The 16463-nt window shown below is 37.4% G+C and overlaps 2 protein-coding genes across 3 annotated transcripts; one reads left to right on the forward strand and one right to left on the reverse strand.

The window, feature by feature from the left end:
• Positions 1-177: 177 nt before the first annotated feature.
• Positions 178-3166, reverse strand: LOC147870070 (Cysteine proteinases superfamily protein). Its single transcript, XM_087336640.1, has 4 exons — positions 2847-3166; positions 1243-1325; positions 1068-1159; positions 178-640 (listed from the first exon to the last, which is right to left on the reverse strand). Exons 1-4 carry the CDS (start codon positions 3126-3128, stop codon positions 393-395), a joined length of 705 nt encoding a protein of 234 aa, XP_087192766.1. The 5' UTR covers positions 3129-3166; the 3' UTR covers positions 178-392.
• Positions 3167-9301: 6135 nt separating this feature from the next.
• On the forward strand, positions 9302-15399 carry LOC147870071 (protein STRUBBELIG-RECEPTOR FAMILY 6-like). Of its 2 annotated transcripts, none has more exons than XM_087336660.1 (16): positions 9302-9435; positions 9571-9709; positions 9891-9959; positions 10318-10380; positions 10465-10536; positions 10616-10687; positions 11583-11654; positions 11753-11818; positions 12063-12128; positions 12246-12556; positions 12966-13216; positions 13339-13601; positions 13962-14097; positions 14198-14325; positions 14465-14621; positions 14843-15399. In XM_087336660.1, the coding sequence occupies exons 1-16, from the start codon at positions 9360-9362 to the stop codon at positions 14915-14917; spliced, it is 2016 nt and encodes a 671-aa protein (XP_087192786.1). In that variant the 5' UTR covers positions 9302-9359; the 3' UTR covers positions 14918-15399. The 2 variants fall into 2 exon arrangements, with proteins under 2 accessions (XP_087192786.1, XP_087192796.1); XM_087336670.1 differs by having other exon boundaries at positions 9304-9435; positions 9571-9714.
• Positions 15400-16463: the final 1064 nt, after the last annotated feature.

Raw genomic sequence — 16463 nt, forward strand, 5'->3', positions numbered from 1 at the left:
TACAATTGTCCCGTCATAACACAAACATGTCAAACATCAATCTGACTCAAAACTTCATATTAATGGGTGTTATTGTCTTTCAAGAGACATTATCATAAAGACTGAAATGTACACCCATATCTTCATCTTTTAAGGGACCTTATATGTTATACATAGCCAAGTCCTTACACCTCGAACTAGAGAATGACAAAGTTGGTTCTCTTGATCTTATATATAACAAATTGGCAAAAAAATCATATTTCAAGTCCCATTGTACTCTTTGTTGGAACCAATGTGCCATCTCTTATCTTCAATTGAGCTCTTTTTATTTTGGTCCCTATAATACACAATGTGTGATGTTAGTAGTTTCCCTTCATTGACCTTTGTCAATGTAAGTACAAGTTCTACACAAACTAAGCCCTCTTTTGTGCCTTTGCCAAAGTTAGTATAATATTTAACACGGTTCCCCTCATTTTACTCATTGCTCGAGGTGTAATTTTTTCTTGTAGCAGATCTTTGCATTTAATAGACCCGACTAGTCCGCATGTATATGCTTTAAGTAGAACTTCCGCTATTCCCATTACATAGAGACCACAATCATAACCATTATCTTGCTGCGGAGTCCAGACCTCCTCAAATTGTGTGGCTGAGCTATTGGAACCTGAACAGAATCCATTGTGGAGGCAATAAGTTCCATTGCAATTGGAAATTACGATATCAGGATGAAACCTCCCTCTCTGAGGTACACTCAAGCTTTTCCTTATTTCCCAAATGCCCATGAGTTTTTATTATTTCCCCATATGTTCTTGGTCAACCCTCAAAGGGGAGAAAAAGGGTACCAGTTCACTGTATAAGTGCTCAAACACCATTTATAGAAGGGGATGAATTGAGCATAGCACATAGAACTGCCTTTTTGTTTTTTGTTTTTCTTTGGGGGGAGGGGGAGTGTGGGGAGTGTGAGGGTTGACCAAGGGCATATATGGAGATGATGAAAACTCATGGACATTCAGAAAAATAAAAATAAAAATTTGGGGGTACTTTGAAGTTCTTTCCCTAAACAAGGGCCCTTATTGATCTCTCTTTCTTACCCAAAAACATTTTGATGGTAGATGCAAGCTTTTTCGCCACCTTAGCATTCATTCCACCCATGGTATCATAGTGCTCAAATTTATTAAGGCTCCTATAAATAGAACATTGAATGAAATTTGTAAAGAGGAAGGGCTGGAGCTCTCACTTAACACAGTAGAAAATAAAACAAAATACCTGTAATATACAAGTAAAGACCAATGCTGACCTCCACCCGCAGAATCCACATCTTCATTATCATTAACAACAAACATAACTAACTACAGACAGGAAAAGGTTGAAATTACTGAATATAACTTCATGAAAGAAATAAAGTTGTGAAAAAAACGACTGATACACTAACAGCTAAATGTTTTCAACTTTCATGTCAAATTAGGAAGGATCTTATTTTAGAAATATAAAAAGTGTTAAAATCACAAACTTAAAAAAACCTACTATATTCATTTTGATGCCCAACAGGCACGACTCAAAAGACTGATGATAGGTACAGCCATCATTACTAGGCATCGGGAGACATTTTCCTTTGTTTGACATCATCTCCATATCTTGTATATCTTAGTACAATGCCAATTTCAGTTTTGTCAACCATATATTGATATTAGTTACAACATGTAGTAAACTTTGGCATACATTCATAGGTAGACTTCATGTAGATCAAATGATTTTCTGTCCTATTATTCCAGAAAAACTTTTCGTTTTTCCCATTTTTCCCTTGAGACAGTGTCTGTTCACCATACATTATTACATATATGGTATTACAGTCTTGGCCAATGTTAGTTTGCGGCGTACCCTTCTAAAGTCTCAACCAATGTGCATTTTTGTAACACAACCAGCATGAGTTCACCACATGGTTACAAGATCTCAGCTATGAAGCATTTGCAAAGCAACAAACATGCACTCTTCATGCGACCAATGTGCATTTGCCACATAAGGTCATAAAGCCTCAACCAATGTGGGTTTGGGAAGCAATCGAAGTGAGTTTGTCACACAAGAAGTATATTTGCCAACCAATCTATGTGTGCTCATCACGCAACCAATGTTTTCATTGGTTGTGTTCATCATGCAATCAATGTTCTAAAATCTCAGCCAATGTATTTAGCAAGAATTTATAGTATGTTTATCACAAACTCATTATTTGACATGTATGCTCCTAAAGTATCAACTAATGTGTGTGTTTGCCACACAACCAAAGTGAGTTCAACAAACGGTTATAAGGTCTCAGCAATGTGTGTGTTTGCCAAGCAACTCACGTATACTCGTCATGCAACCAAGACCAACATGCATTTGCCACAGAAGGTTATAAAGCCTCAACCAATGTGTATGTTTTTCGCGCAACTGATGTGTCTTCACCGTGCAACCATTGTGAAAAAAGTGAGTTTTTCACGCAGCCAGTATTCTAAACTCTCAACCAATGTCTTGATTTTTTCACGCAGCCATTATTCTAAATTCTCGACCTATGAGTTTTCCAAGCTATCAATGTGCTTTCATCTACAACCATGTGTAGTAATCAATCACACACAACCAATGTGTAACAACATACATTTCTAAAATCTCAACCACTATGTGTTTGACAAGTACAACACAAAAATCTAACCAATGTGAAAACATATGGTTTGAAAAGAGGTTCAGCCAACTTGGTGTGAACTAGAGCCAAGAGATATAACCACAAGTATGGAATCTACAGCCTTGTTGAGTGTTAAACTCGAAGGAAACAGAAACATAAAGCAAAACACTAATCTTTCAACTTCGAAAACAATGATGCTGGTAAAAGAGCATAGTACCTCGCGCTGGGGGAGGAGAAGAGGATCGACGGAATCACGCAAGGTTTCAGAAGTTCCGGGGCAGTGAGAGATCCAGAAGGCAACGACAGGCGGGAGTAAGAGAATCGTATTCTTGTTCGAGTGTTTCTGTTCTTCTTCTTCGTGTTGTTCAGTAGGATCAAGGAGATAGATGAAATAGAACTCGATAATACGATCGTTGATGAAGGCATTGCTTCTGCGCAGAATCTCTAAGTCTGAGGTCCTGAGAACAACGTCGCCATAGCTCAACACCTTCTCATCCATCCGTCTGTGTATGAGGTCCTCTCCCTCTCTCTCTCTGTCTCTGAAAAGAAGTGAATTACAGAAATAATCCCTGAGCTTTTTTTCCTTATTTCCCCAAATGCCCCTGAATTTTCATTATTTCTCCTAATGCCCTTGGCCCACTCCCCAAGTAGAAGTTGAGTTGTGCAGCGACGAGGGCAAATATTGGGGGTACAGGCCCGTTGTTTGCATCCTACTTATTTTTATATACATAATCATATAGCCTTTACATTCTATTTATTTTATATAATCATGTACATTATGTATATTATTATTAACTATGTATATAATCATCTTTCTCTAGAACTATGTATATTATTAACTATGTATTAATTCTAAGCTAATTGTAAAGTGTCGTCTCGTCCTCCACAATGGCATGGAGTTGAGATAAAAGTTTATCGTTGATGGTCGCCATTAGGGAGTGGTGCCCTCGATTCCTCTTGGGGAGTTCTTGAGCTTCTTCTATTTGGAACCTAAGGGAGTGGATGATGGTTTATTAAGGTACCAGTTTCTCTTGTACTAAATATGGAGGCCTACGAAGCAAACAAAGCTTCTACCTCTTCGTGTGTCTACTTAATATTCATTTGCATAACTACCTATGTCACTATCGAGAATTCTCTCTTGATTTGCCTCGTGTAATCAACAATAATCTTGATTTCTTTAGTCTTTAATCATGTTCAATAACATTATGCCACTTGGTCTTTATATGTGGTCATTAAAATATGTAAAAGTAATCATTTCCTAAGCCCATTAATATTCCTCTTTGGTGTCTTGTAGCGTAATGTTTGTGCACTCCTTAATGCATCACTTCACATTCCATGTTTTGAGTCCTTGGATGTTGAGGAAATGCATTCATTAACATTGGCGGTATTGACAAACATTTGTCGGATAATTTGGATAGCATATATTGTCTAAACCATATTTCTAAAGTCTCGTTGAAAGGATTTTCCTAAACCCGTTAATATTCCTTGTCGGTGACTTTTTGTGACCTAATGTTTATACACTCCTCAATGCACCACCTCCATGTGATGTGGTAAGTCCTTAAATGTCAAGGGTATGCATTCATTAGCTTTGGTGGGATTGGCAAACTTTGTAGGGTTATTTGGATGGGCGTGGGATAGTAACATGTATTCATAGACAAGTTCTTGTCAAGTCTTTATCAAAGTCAAATAAGAGTTTCCAAGAAGGATGGTCATACACATGGGAGTGGTGATGCCAAAATCAAGGCAATTCATACCGAAACTTCAAGTACTCATGCAATGATACAAATAGTGGTTTAGGTGTCAAGGTCTATTTGTGGACATGGGACTATCCTCCTTCATGTCTTCTTTGTCTTGCTTGAGCGTCTAGTTCACTTGCAAAGTGAGAGGATCGCCTCTATAGTAGTGTAGTAACTTCATAACATGAACTTGACCCTTTTGCATCAATAATGTCTTCATGTATCTCATTGTATCATCATTGTTCCCTTTGTACGATATCAAAATGTAAATCACAAAATCATAAGGATGGTACTTGATCAAAGGGCTCGGCATTGTTAATTATGTTGGGAAAAATCATTGTCACAATGGGGCATTGTCTTCGCCAAGGAATAAAATGCTAGGTCATCATCAAGTGTTGATAGCGAGGAATGCTTAATTAAGAAAGACACTTTATATGATTAGATAGAAGAAGAGTCAACAATTAGTATTCAATATTTTTCTATGAATAAACATAATGATGAAGAAATAACACAATCAGCTCTAATGACAATTGGCAAGATAAACGGAAACAACCATGCTAATTGCAACGAAGCCCAAACATTTATTGTGTCGCCTTCTTATTACCATAGGCATTGCATCTCCACATAACATTACGAAGTTTTGGAGTTGTTTTTTTATGTTGTTTCATTTACACATTGTTTTCCTTTGACATGCAAGATGTCTTGTAAGATATGAGTTGTAAATGATTCCTTTGTACATTCTTAACTAATGGAAGTAGATGTTTTTGGAAAAAAAAAAACATTACAAAGTTAAAAAGTAATAGTTACACCTATCAAACAACTAAAACCTTAAGAAATTCACCTGAAATCAAGAAGCAAATCAACCCTTTCATAGGGTCTTATACCAATAGAATCCATGGCCACCAATGAGACCTAGGAAGTTCACACCATTACCAACATAGGGAATTTCACTAACATTTGATAGTTTGCAATTTGCGCTCTAGATATATTTTGCTTATAATAATAATACCATATGTAATATCAAGAAAGTTGTTTGTACACATTATATTGTATATACATAAATTATTTGTTGGTCAATTGTTTTCTATTAAGAAATGCACCTTTTTTTACAATTGAATCACTTTTTTATGGGTTTTCTTATCATGATACTACATCGAATTTCTAACCGACATTTACATAAAAATATATATTATAATAGAACATGTTGTTGACAATGACCGAGGAGTATGGTATCAAAACATATTGTCTTTTTCAACGTTGGATAATTGTTACATGAATAATGTATACAATTATTTCAATATATAAAATAGAAAAATATACTTGAAATGTCAAGCTAGTATCCCTCGATTAAATATGTGATTTTGCAATGGTTAGTGGCTGCAAATTTAGAAACTAGAGTATTCTTTTCACTTCAAAAATATGTCATTTACACCACGACTTTCCAAAGGGGTTATGCTAGAATGATAGAGAAATAACAACAATAGTGTGCTGTATTTCAATTTTCAACCATGTTTACTATTTTCTTGAAGCATTAATGATGCATCGTGTTCAGTGCTGAGCACAAATACAAACACCCTTCTTGGTTGTGTTGTGTTCTAACATGAACATGTATTGGTATTCAATTTGCATGGTTGTTAGATGACGAGCCACGAGAGTCAAACACGAGGGGAGCGTGTTTTATTGCTTAAAGTCCCTATTATTTTTGTGTTAACTATAATATAATGTTATGATCTTAAGTAATTAAAATTATATCTTCTAGTTTTGATGCTCACCGAAAATCATGTGTGTGTGCGGGCGCAATAATAGTCAACACCTAAACTTACACAATATTATAAATGACTTTTCTCGCTCTCCTCTCTCTCTCTCTCTCTCTATATATATATATATATTAAGGTTCTGTCTTAATGGTAAGCCATGAACTATGTTAGGTTGTGTCATAGTGAGAAACCATAAATTCATGAACCATGTCTAAATCTTGCTATTTGCACAACGTTATTAGATTGCAAAGTTCGATACGTGACCCTATGGTCTTCGCCATCCAATCCCTTTCTCTATTTTCAAATTAGATTTTTACTCTAATGATATGCCAAGTTTTTAACTAACTCATGCATTGTCTATTTTTTGTTTGGGGAACCAGTTTCAAAATATTTGTAATCCACTACTTTACTAAGTGTTGCTTTGGATCATATGATTCAATAAATATATTTAGTCTCATCCAGTGTTTCACTCTCAAAACAAACATCAAATCACACCTTATTGATGCAATCGCATAATGGAATGAGAATGCCAAGAATAACAACTTTTAACTTTACTTCACTCATCTCCTCGTCCCATGTTATTTTATGCAAGTTGAGTAATCACCCTCTTACATACTCGTGGTTCTAAAGCCAAACTAGTCACTTGTATATGGCACTCTCACATTCTCTCATGACAATCATCAAACCAAGCCTCATTGATACAATTGCATAATGGGAGCAATTTGTAATGATATAGTATACCGCAACCACATAAGCTTGAAATGTTCAAATGCCTATAGGGAAATAATGGGACATGTTTCAATGCCATTTAATGCAAGAAACACAAATCTCCCTCTTTTTCACTTTGTAGTTATGATCTTGACATGGAGGAAGGGTGATGAAGAAACTTCCGAGTGCAAATGCGTTGACACTTTGTGAGAAGGACAAGGACGACAAGCATCCACAAATACAATGTGAAGCATTCACAAAAATTAGGCTATGCTTCCCATCATCAATTTACCATTGTGGGAAGCATCTCACATATGATGCGAAGAATTCACATAAATCCTACAATGCTCCAAGCTAGACACACCATCCACAAATACAATGTGAAGCATTCACAAAAATTAGGCCATGCTTCCCATCATCAATTTACCATCGTGGGAAGCATCTCACATATGATGCGAAGAATTCACATAAATCCTACAATGCTCCAAGCTAGACACACCATCCACAAATACAATGTGAAGCATTCACAAAAATTAGGCTATGCTTCCCATCATCAATTTACCATTGTGGGAAGCATCTCACATATGATGCAAAGAATTCACATAAATCCTACAATGCTCCAAATTAGACACACCAACCCTCATGTCCCGAGCATGTGAGTGATTAAGAGAATTTATGAACCACAAGTAGCTACATAATATGCACCAATAAAGGAAACATTATTGTAATATTCTTGTTGATCATTATGGGTCGTTTTTCTCGCATATGCTCCATTGACATCAAAAGCCTAGAAATTTTGGTTGATGTTGTGCTTGCACAAATCTCTCTCCCTCCCACACTCTTAACTTCGGCATCAAAGGCTTCATAGAGCAAGATACTTTCTATCAATGGTATACTATTTAGTTACATCACATGAATATTTTAGAGGGAGCATTTACTAGATGCCTTGTCCCTTTTGGTTATTTCGTCCAACTACTCCTAAATTTCCATTATTTCCACGAATGCCATAGGGCAACTCTCTCTCTCTCTCTCTCTCTCTCTCTCTCGATATTCCTTTATCTCTTTTATTTTAGATAATCGAGGGCTTAATGAAAACATGAGGGTATTTGAGGAGATATAAAAGACCTTGATGGTACTTCCAACTTTTTCCATTTTAAAGAAAAAACGATATTGTCAAGAGAAATTGCATCATGTCACTTGCAAGGAAAAAAATCTTACGACAATTCCACATAAAACAATTAACCCGTTGCAACAAACTATGCACATTATACAAACACACAAGAGTGAATGTTACATATGTCGTGGCAAGGAAAATGTGTCTCGACAAGGCTACATGGGTTATAAAAATTGTCGAATGACACGATGGGTGGATGCTACCAATGAACGAGGTGTATTTGACATGATCAATATGCCTTTACATGGCTAGAATGGTGGCAAAAGCAACGAACACAATGCTACAAAATGAGCTAATCTTCTCAAGGAAGGGTATGTGCATGGGTGTTAGATGACGCCCATCGAACATAGCTATCACATTCATGCAACAACAATTCATAACCACCAAACACGGGTAAAGAGGAGGCAAGAGAAAAATATCGATATATCACATACAGTGCAAACGTCTGGCACGGGATTGACATGGCCAATCATTCATGTATACTGCAATGCTTACGAACACTAGCATTGGGGTACTTGACGGTGTCTGCCATGGAATACGTGCAATTTTTTCCCCCGGTATGATGAGAGAGAGAGAGCCTAGATGGATGTAGCTCAATTGGTAAGGTAAGGTTGCCCAATGGAGACCAGGTGGTCATGGGTTCAACCCCTACATTCCATAGTGGCATCTAATGAAATAAAGATATATATGAAGTATATAATAGAGAGGTGAGAAAATTGGGTTTCAAACCCAAGACACAGTGTTTGTAGTGTTATTGACATACCGCTAGGGTAAGCTAATTACGATAAAAAGAAAGAAAGAGAGAGAGAGCGAGAGAGAGACATACACACAGAAGGCATGTAGTCAGGACAATAGGCACGAGTCGTCCATGTCCGATGGGATGGGTTTGCCAAGAAGGAACGAAATGTCGGGAAATGAACGAGAACCACACACACACACACAGACACAGACACACACACGCATGATCAAAAACGAAGAAGAGTGGTATGGAAAATTGGGGTGGTGGTTCCCTCTCTCATCAGAGAAGATATTATGTATGTATGACAATTTTAACATACATACATACATATATGAGCTGTCCATTTCTTCCACACTATTATTAATAATAATTATTATCGCCATTTTTCACTGACTGTATCCAACGCCCCCAAATTCGCTGTCAACACACATACACATACACACGGAGAGAGAGAGAGAGAGAGAGAGAGAGAGAGAGAGAGAGAGAGAGACTTTCTTCCTCTCCATACCTCCCCCACATTCATTTCTCTCTGTTTCGATCTCTCCCACATTCTGCCTTAATCCCTCCAAACACCGCACCCCACCCCCACTCCCTACACTTTGATTCATATGAAACAATGGAGTTTATCGCGCGACTGGTTCTGTTCTTCGCCCTTCTCCGCCTTTCTGCTGCGCTCACTAACCCTGATGATGGTAATTCGGATGCGTGCTTTAATCTAAAGTTCAGATTTTTTTTTTTTTGGGTCTGCTCCAAATCCATGCTACAAGCTCAATTGTCTTCTTCATGTCTCTCAATTCCTTCTTCTTCTTCTTCTTCTTTGATTTCAGTGCAAAGTTTGACAAACTTGTTTGGAAACCTGGGCCGTCCAGCATCGCTGACCGGGTGGACGTTTGATAACCCAGACCCTTGTTCTCCATCTCAAGCATGGAAAGGAATCCAATGTGTTGGCTCAGCCGTTACCGGAATGTAAGGTTTGAACGGTGTCACTGCTTTTCAATGTTTTCTTCTTTGATTTGTTAGCTCTCTTTCTCTCGTGTATGTATCATCCCACTTTTACAACTATGTAGAAGAAGATGATAATGAAGAAGAGAAGGAAGAAGTAGAAAACTATGGCTAACAAATGTAAGTTTTTCTTTCTTTGTTTCAGCCATCTTTCAGGTCTAGGTCTTTCGGGTTGGGTCAGCGACTTCAACAAATTATCTTCACTCACGTCTTTGTATGTCTCCATTATTCTTTCAAAAACCAAGGTTAAAGAATCATTTCGTAGTGGCCATGGTGTTATGATATGTCGAGAGTCTCTTGTAGTAGCCATGGTGTTGGAATGTGTTAAGAGTCATTTTCACTGAGGAGACTCTTAGCACATCACAACACTATGGCTACCACAGGAGACTGTTAGCACATCACAGCACCATAGCTATGGTGGTGTTGTGATCTTAAGAGTCTCTTGTAGTAACCATGATATTATGCCATGTTTAGTCTTTTGTGGTAGCCATAGTGTTGCGATGTGTCAGGCATCTATCGTAGTAGCCATGGTGCTCTGATGTACTAGAATCTGGGTCTTTTTACTTATGCAGGGACCTTAGCAACAATCAGTTATCTGGAAACACTCTCAATTTGCCCTCAAACCTTCAGATATTGTATGATCTCTTACCTCATTAGAACATCAAACATTGAAAAAACGTGAGTTAATCTCATCTCGTCTTCTTTGGGAGTTTCGACAGAAACATTGGTCATAACACTTTTCAAGGTGGCACACTTAATGGAATCTCTTCGTTGCTGAGCTTGGTATACCTGTAAGTTTGTCAATAACCTGAATAAAAATGGACAAAGAAAGGAATGGTTAATCTGTGGAGTGACATGTGAATATTGCAGGTATGCTGACAACAATTTTATCTCGGGAAACATTCCTGATATTTTCACAAATCTTCAGAACCTCTCTGTCATGTGAGTCTAGGTGTCTTGACTTGGTCAATTCATTCTCGTGCTTCATTATGTCATTTCAAGGAAATATATCATCACTCAATAAATTATGGTATGTCTCTATTAATGTATGAACCCAAGATCGTGCTTCTCTTTACTCTTCATGGGTTTCTAATGGATGATGTTTCTACATGCTGAGACCTATATATGTGATGCCTTCTAGGGTTGTGACAAGACTGAACATAGGTACTTGTTTCCTTATAAGATTTGTACAATTGAGCTACAAGGAAGACAGATAGTGAATGGTATGTATGTTCCACAAGGATTTTGGAAGTTAGGTAGTGGATAACTGCTCGCTGACAAGAAAAATACTGTTCTCCTGGTTCTTAACACACTACACATCCCCCTGGCTGTTGTGATACAGTTTTGAATGCAAAATCCAAAGAACCTTGTGTCTCTTTGGGAAATGGCTGTCTTGCAAGTTTCCACAGAAAAGGAAGTTGATTATGGATCTCTTGATGTATTATGTATTTTTTGCCTATGGTGTATGTAAATGATGGCACTGTTGTTGTGGGTGTCGAAGCATCGAAGATTGATTGTTGAAGACATAACCCATAATCGGCAATTACCAGATGACATAGAATGACTGGATTATCTCTGAAGGAAATATTATTGATCAACTCATTATATGCTATTTGAATCTACTGCAGGAGATTCCGGACACATAAATATTTATTTATATTCATATATGTGTATCTATACACATGCAATCGTAGTACTCTGGTAATGAATGGGTTAGGAATATTTTAGGTGCAGATTTTGTCAGATATAGGAATGTGAAGGTAATGCTTCTCATTTTATGATATATATCTGCTCTGATGACTGAAAATTTCTGTTTTTGGTTCTCGTGTTGTTGCAGTAATTTATCCTTTAATAATATATCTGGACAGTTACCTCAGACTTTCTCAAATTTGTACAACCTCAGTTCCTTGTGAGTCTTGTTGAATATGTTTAAACTTTTTATGTTACTGCATACTGTGAATTTTGTTTCTAATTCAGAAAAAAATGTTCTTTTTGCTTTACCTGTAGATATTTGCAATATAACCAATTAACAGGACCTGTCAATGTTTTGGAAAATCTGCAGCTTCTTGACTTGTAAGTTGTGTAAACAGATAGACATCCTTCTTTTAAAGGTTTTCAAAATGTGGTGCATTTTCACATTCTCACTAGCAGAATGTATAGGTCTTTATAGTCTTTTAGATGAAAATGTAATCTTGTGTGTTGGAAGATAACCAATGTAATCTATGTACTAAAATATGGGCACCCCCCAATGTACAAGATATTTGGAATTTGAAAAAAAGAAATTTTTGTCTTCACGTACTTAATATTGGATGTTCAGGAATATTGAACATAATCAATTCAGTGGTTGGATCCCAGCTTCCTTTAGCTCCATAAAGAATCTAAAGTGAGTATAATAAGCTACCTAAAAACCTGGGTTTATATAAGTTTGCATTTTCAGTTATTTTATTCTCGGGGCATTTGTAAGTGTTTATGACAAGAAGTAATCATGTGTTCCAAATAGATACGCCGGGAATTCATTCAGCACATCTCCAGCTCCACCCCCACCACCGTACACACCCCCTCCTCCCAGTCCGCCCAAAAAGACGTCAAGTTCTAGTTCTTCACCGAACACTTCTGGAGGCGGAAAACCATCTGGTGGAACTATTGCAGGAATCGTGATTGCTTGTATTTTAGGAGTCATTGTTGTTTTCCTTGTTGCAGCTTTTTTCCTCTGGAAGCCTCGGCGTCAACGTAACATTAATGATGAAGAAAAACATCAATCAGCTACAGTTCTCGGATTGTTGCCACAGCGAACCACTGATACCCAAACAGGTGAGTTGTTTTTACCATGTTATGTTCAGTTATAAAAACATTTCCACTTTATCTTGCCAATATGTAGGTAACAACGGGTGTAAGCGTCTAAATTTGGATGATTAAGCAAGTCATTATTTCTCAGTAATATTCATTTTCAATTGATCTTAGAGTTTACATGTTAAACAATTATTCCTGATGTATATGATCTGATCATTCTGCACTACAGATTTGAAATCACAGAGCTCCTTTTTCTATCATCTGTAAATGTGTGCATATAAGATTGTCGAAACTTGAGTTTGTAATGTAGGGATGATGTGAAAGGTTTAATATCTCGTAAAGGTTTAACGTTACCATTGTGTAAGGTGTCATGATTTTTTCTATGTACTTTAGTATTCAACCTTTCTCCTGAAGCATGACTTTATTTCAGCCAATGAGTCCATGACGAGTCTCTTACCTACCGAGACTGTACTGAAGCTTCCTCCTTCTGAGATTCACAAGGAATCGATAATTGAAAAGGTTTCAAGAAAAACATCGTTTCGGAAAGGCAGAAATAATATTTCTGCTACAGCTTATTCCGTTGCCGACTTACAATTTGCCACAAACAGCTTTGGTGAAGATTGTCTTATTGGTGAAGGTGCCTCTGGTCCTGTTTACAGGGCCGAATTCTCCAATGGAAAGGTGTGTTTCCTATCGATTGTTTTTGGCTTTCTTGTTTTTCATTCTTTCCTCTGTCCTCACAAGTTTCATACAGAAATCCATGGGATTAAAACATGACCTCACATTGTGGTCCACATACTCAGATCTTGGCAGTGAAGAAGATTGACAATATGTCTTCAGTTCAGAAAGATGAGGATATTTTGGAAATCATATCGAGTATTTCACGGCTCCACAATTCTAACATCGCCGAGTTGATCGGATATTGTGTTGAGCATGGCCAACACTTGCTTGTGTATGAATACTTCCGCAGAGGCTCTCTACATGATATGCTACATAATGGGGAGGATGGAGGACTTACATGGAATGCCCGAGTAAAGATTGCTTTAGGCACTGCTCGAGCTCTAGAGTAAGAGAGATCTTCTCCATTTTTTCCTTAGAACTTTTTTTCCTGTCTCCATAGAGTCATTAGAGTAAGAAAATAAGGAATCTCCTGGACATACTACATATAAAGGACTGGTATAATTGATAGGCCATATTTGGAACCTTGTTAGTGTAGAAAATAGGGGTAATCTTTCATGATTTTCTAATATTTAGCTTATTTTTGGCAAACATTAGTTGTATTTCCTAAATTTATTCTCAGATTGAGTGAACTTTGCAAAAATCTGAAAAAGCACCTATTGGAATGTAAATAATCCCTAAGTTTTTCCTTTCGAGTCATTTATTTCCATTTGAGTTATGTCTGTAACTCGTTTGTTGTATGAGCCAGGTATCTTCATGAAGCATGCCAACCTGCAGCTATTCACAAAAGTGTCAAGTCTTCCAACATTCTTCTGGATGAGGAGCTCAATCCCCATCTTTCTGACTGTGGAATGCATGCATTAATATCTGGTTCAGAGTCTGAAGTAAGACTCAAGTGGATCAAGCATTCATCTCTGTCAAGTTTCAGTACCGTATATATATATTTTTACCAAATTGGCAGAACATTTTTTTTCTATGGTTTAGGTGGATGGTTCTTCTGGATACCATGCACCGGAGTTCACCATGTCTGGAGTTTATACATGGCAGAGTGATGTGTACAGCTATGGTGTTGTCATGTTAGAACTTTTGACTGGACGAAAGCCTTTGGATAGGTAATGAATTGTGTTTTTTTCAGTTTTTGTTTTTTTATTTTGGTAAAAAAGGAAGCGAACATCTTACCAAAGGGAAAACCCCAGTAAAACCATTTCTTTATAGATATTTTATATATGTTTATTTTTTGGCTCAATGCAGCTCAAGGTTACGAGGAGAACAATTGTTAGTGAGATGGGCAATCCCCCAACTTCATGACATTGATGCATTAGTGAACATGGTGGATTCTTCCTTAGGAGGGGCATATCCAGTTAAGTCACTCTCTCGGTTTGCCGACATCATTGCACTATGTGTACAGGTACACTCTCTACTCTCTGTCTCTCACATAGGCCTCAAGGTTCTGTTTTAAAGTAAATCTTTTTACATACTTTTATGTATTTCATACGCTAGCCTTTTATATACTAATTACCTCATACGTGGGATATTTTATAGCAGAAAATCTACTTCATAGTTAAATCACGTCTTTGTTTTATATATAACAAACAATTTTTACATATACTTTGATGTTTCTTTGAATAGCCTGAAATGGAGTTCAGGCCACCCATGTCAGAGGTGGTTCAATCACTTGTGCGGCTCATGCAACGCTCAACCTGAGGATGACACATCTATCCGAGAGAGAAAAGAGAAGGATGTTATATCTGAGCCAAGAAATGGATGCTTCATGCTTTGTTTGTTCTGTATAAAGTAAGTGAGCAAGGTGAAGTCTCCTGTGTTGTTCCAAACAACCTAACACCAAGAATCCATATATGGAACATATAGTGGAGGGAACCAAAAGAAGCATTATTCTTTATATTCATGTCAAAATAATAATAATTACAAGATCCAACTGTTCATGCTGCAAGGATTTACTCTGGCAAGTATGGGAAATATGCTAAATGAAGAAATTGTTTGGCTACAGCAAAAACACAATGTCAATATTACCTAGCTTACATATGGTTCGTGAGGAAGCTAATGTTAATACCATGACCATTAAGACCATGATATCAGCACTGCGAGCTACATAACCATTGATGAAGCTATGCAGATACGTTATCAAACTGTTCATGAATTCTTTAAGTTCATTCATTGATGCAACACTGATGAAATGTATTAGCTCTAGTTCATGCCTACAACCATGCCATAATAAATTGTTGGTGTGGTAATTGACCTCAGTTGTAAAGCCCATAACTTGATTCCAGATTTAGCACCATTTGATTAGGATAAAGACATACGGATTCAACTAAGAAGTTCAGATCAATGGATTACATTCTTGGGGAATGGCCCTAAGGTAACAAGACACATATCAACTTGTTCAACGGCACTGAGATAAACTAGAACACTTATGGAGTTGTTGCTGAACTCATCAAGCACTTATGATGTGTGACAAACGTTGTAATTCACCAGCTTGACAGCTGATTTTGATATTTCCATGACTGGTGCATGATGCCTTAGGCCATTCATCGCACATAAAAGTATGGAGTGACTTCAATGTGGAAGTGATACTGCAAAACCACTTCCGGCAGGCCCCCAATGCCAGTGGTTCCTCCTAAATGCTGTGCCAATGCAAAGATGTGGCAGCAGGTTGTGACTATACCTTGATGCCTTCAAAGCATGAGATTGATCAGTCCTTGGATTTTGGGTATATGCCCAGTTCTGAGTATTACAGCATTTGGTGCCAACAAGATATTGGCCAAGCCGCAAAGGTGGAACATTGCAGGACACACGGGGAAACTTATGACTTCCGAATTTTGTGGATTTTAGGAAACCCCTTGTATGGTAGCATGCTTGTGAATCCGTTATCCAAGATTCTGATTGGAAAAAAGATTCAAGAGGTGGGAAAACATACAAGTGACTCCCACATAGGAAACTCATTTGTGAGAAAAAGCAAAGAGATGAGGTGGGAAAATATTATCATACAAGTGTCAAAGATGTCAAATACTCTCACATAGGAAACATGCGAGAAAAAGCAGAGGTGGGAAAATAGTCATACAAGTGTCAAAGATGCCAATTACTCCCTCATGTAGGAAACTCACTTGGGATAAAAATCATAAATCAAGAGGTGGGAAAATATTGGCATGCAAATAGCTTGTAACACTTTCTTTGAGATGGTGTGGCACCTATAGATTTTGCAAACTCAATCCTAGTGTGCGTTAATCATTAC

The sequence above is a fragment of the Azolla caroliniana genome, unplaced genomic scaffold (assembly GCF_043228905.1).
Source record: "Azolla caroliniana isolate FFs.n. ecotype wild unplaced genomic scaffold, voAzoCaro1.0.p SCAF_1, whole genome shotgun sequence".
In the NCBI taxonomy this organism is placed as follows: Eukaryota; Viridiplantae; Streptophyta; class Polypodiopsida; order Salviniales; family Salviniaceae; genus Azolla; species Azolla caroliniana.

Coding starts and splice junctions, on each gene's coding strand:
- LOC147870070 (XM_087336640.1), bottom strand. CDS start 3,128: ATGGATGAGAAGGTGTTGAGCTATGGCGACGTTGTTCTCAGGACCTCA. Junction 1,326..2,846: donor TTCTCCTCCCCCAGCGCGAG/GTACTATGCTCT, acceptor TCCTGTCTGTAG/TTAGTTATGTTTGTTGTTAA. Junction 1,160..1,242: donor TCTTTACTTGTATATTACAG/GTATTTTGTTTT, acceptor TTCTATTTATAG/GAGCCTTAATAAATTTGAGC.
- LOC147870071 (XM_087336660.1), top strand. CDS start 9,360: ATGGAGTTTATCGCGCGACTGGTTCTGTTCTTCGCCCTTCTCCGCCTT. Junction 10,537..10,615: donor TTGCTGAGCTTGGTATACCT/GTAAGTTTGTCA, acceptor TGAATATTGCAG/GTATGCTGACAACAATTTTA. Junction 14,622..14,842: donor TCATTGCACTATGTGTACAG/GTACACTCTCTA, acceptor TTCTTTGAATAG/CCTGAAATGGAGTTCAGGCC.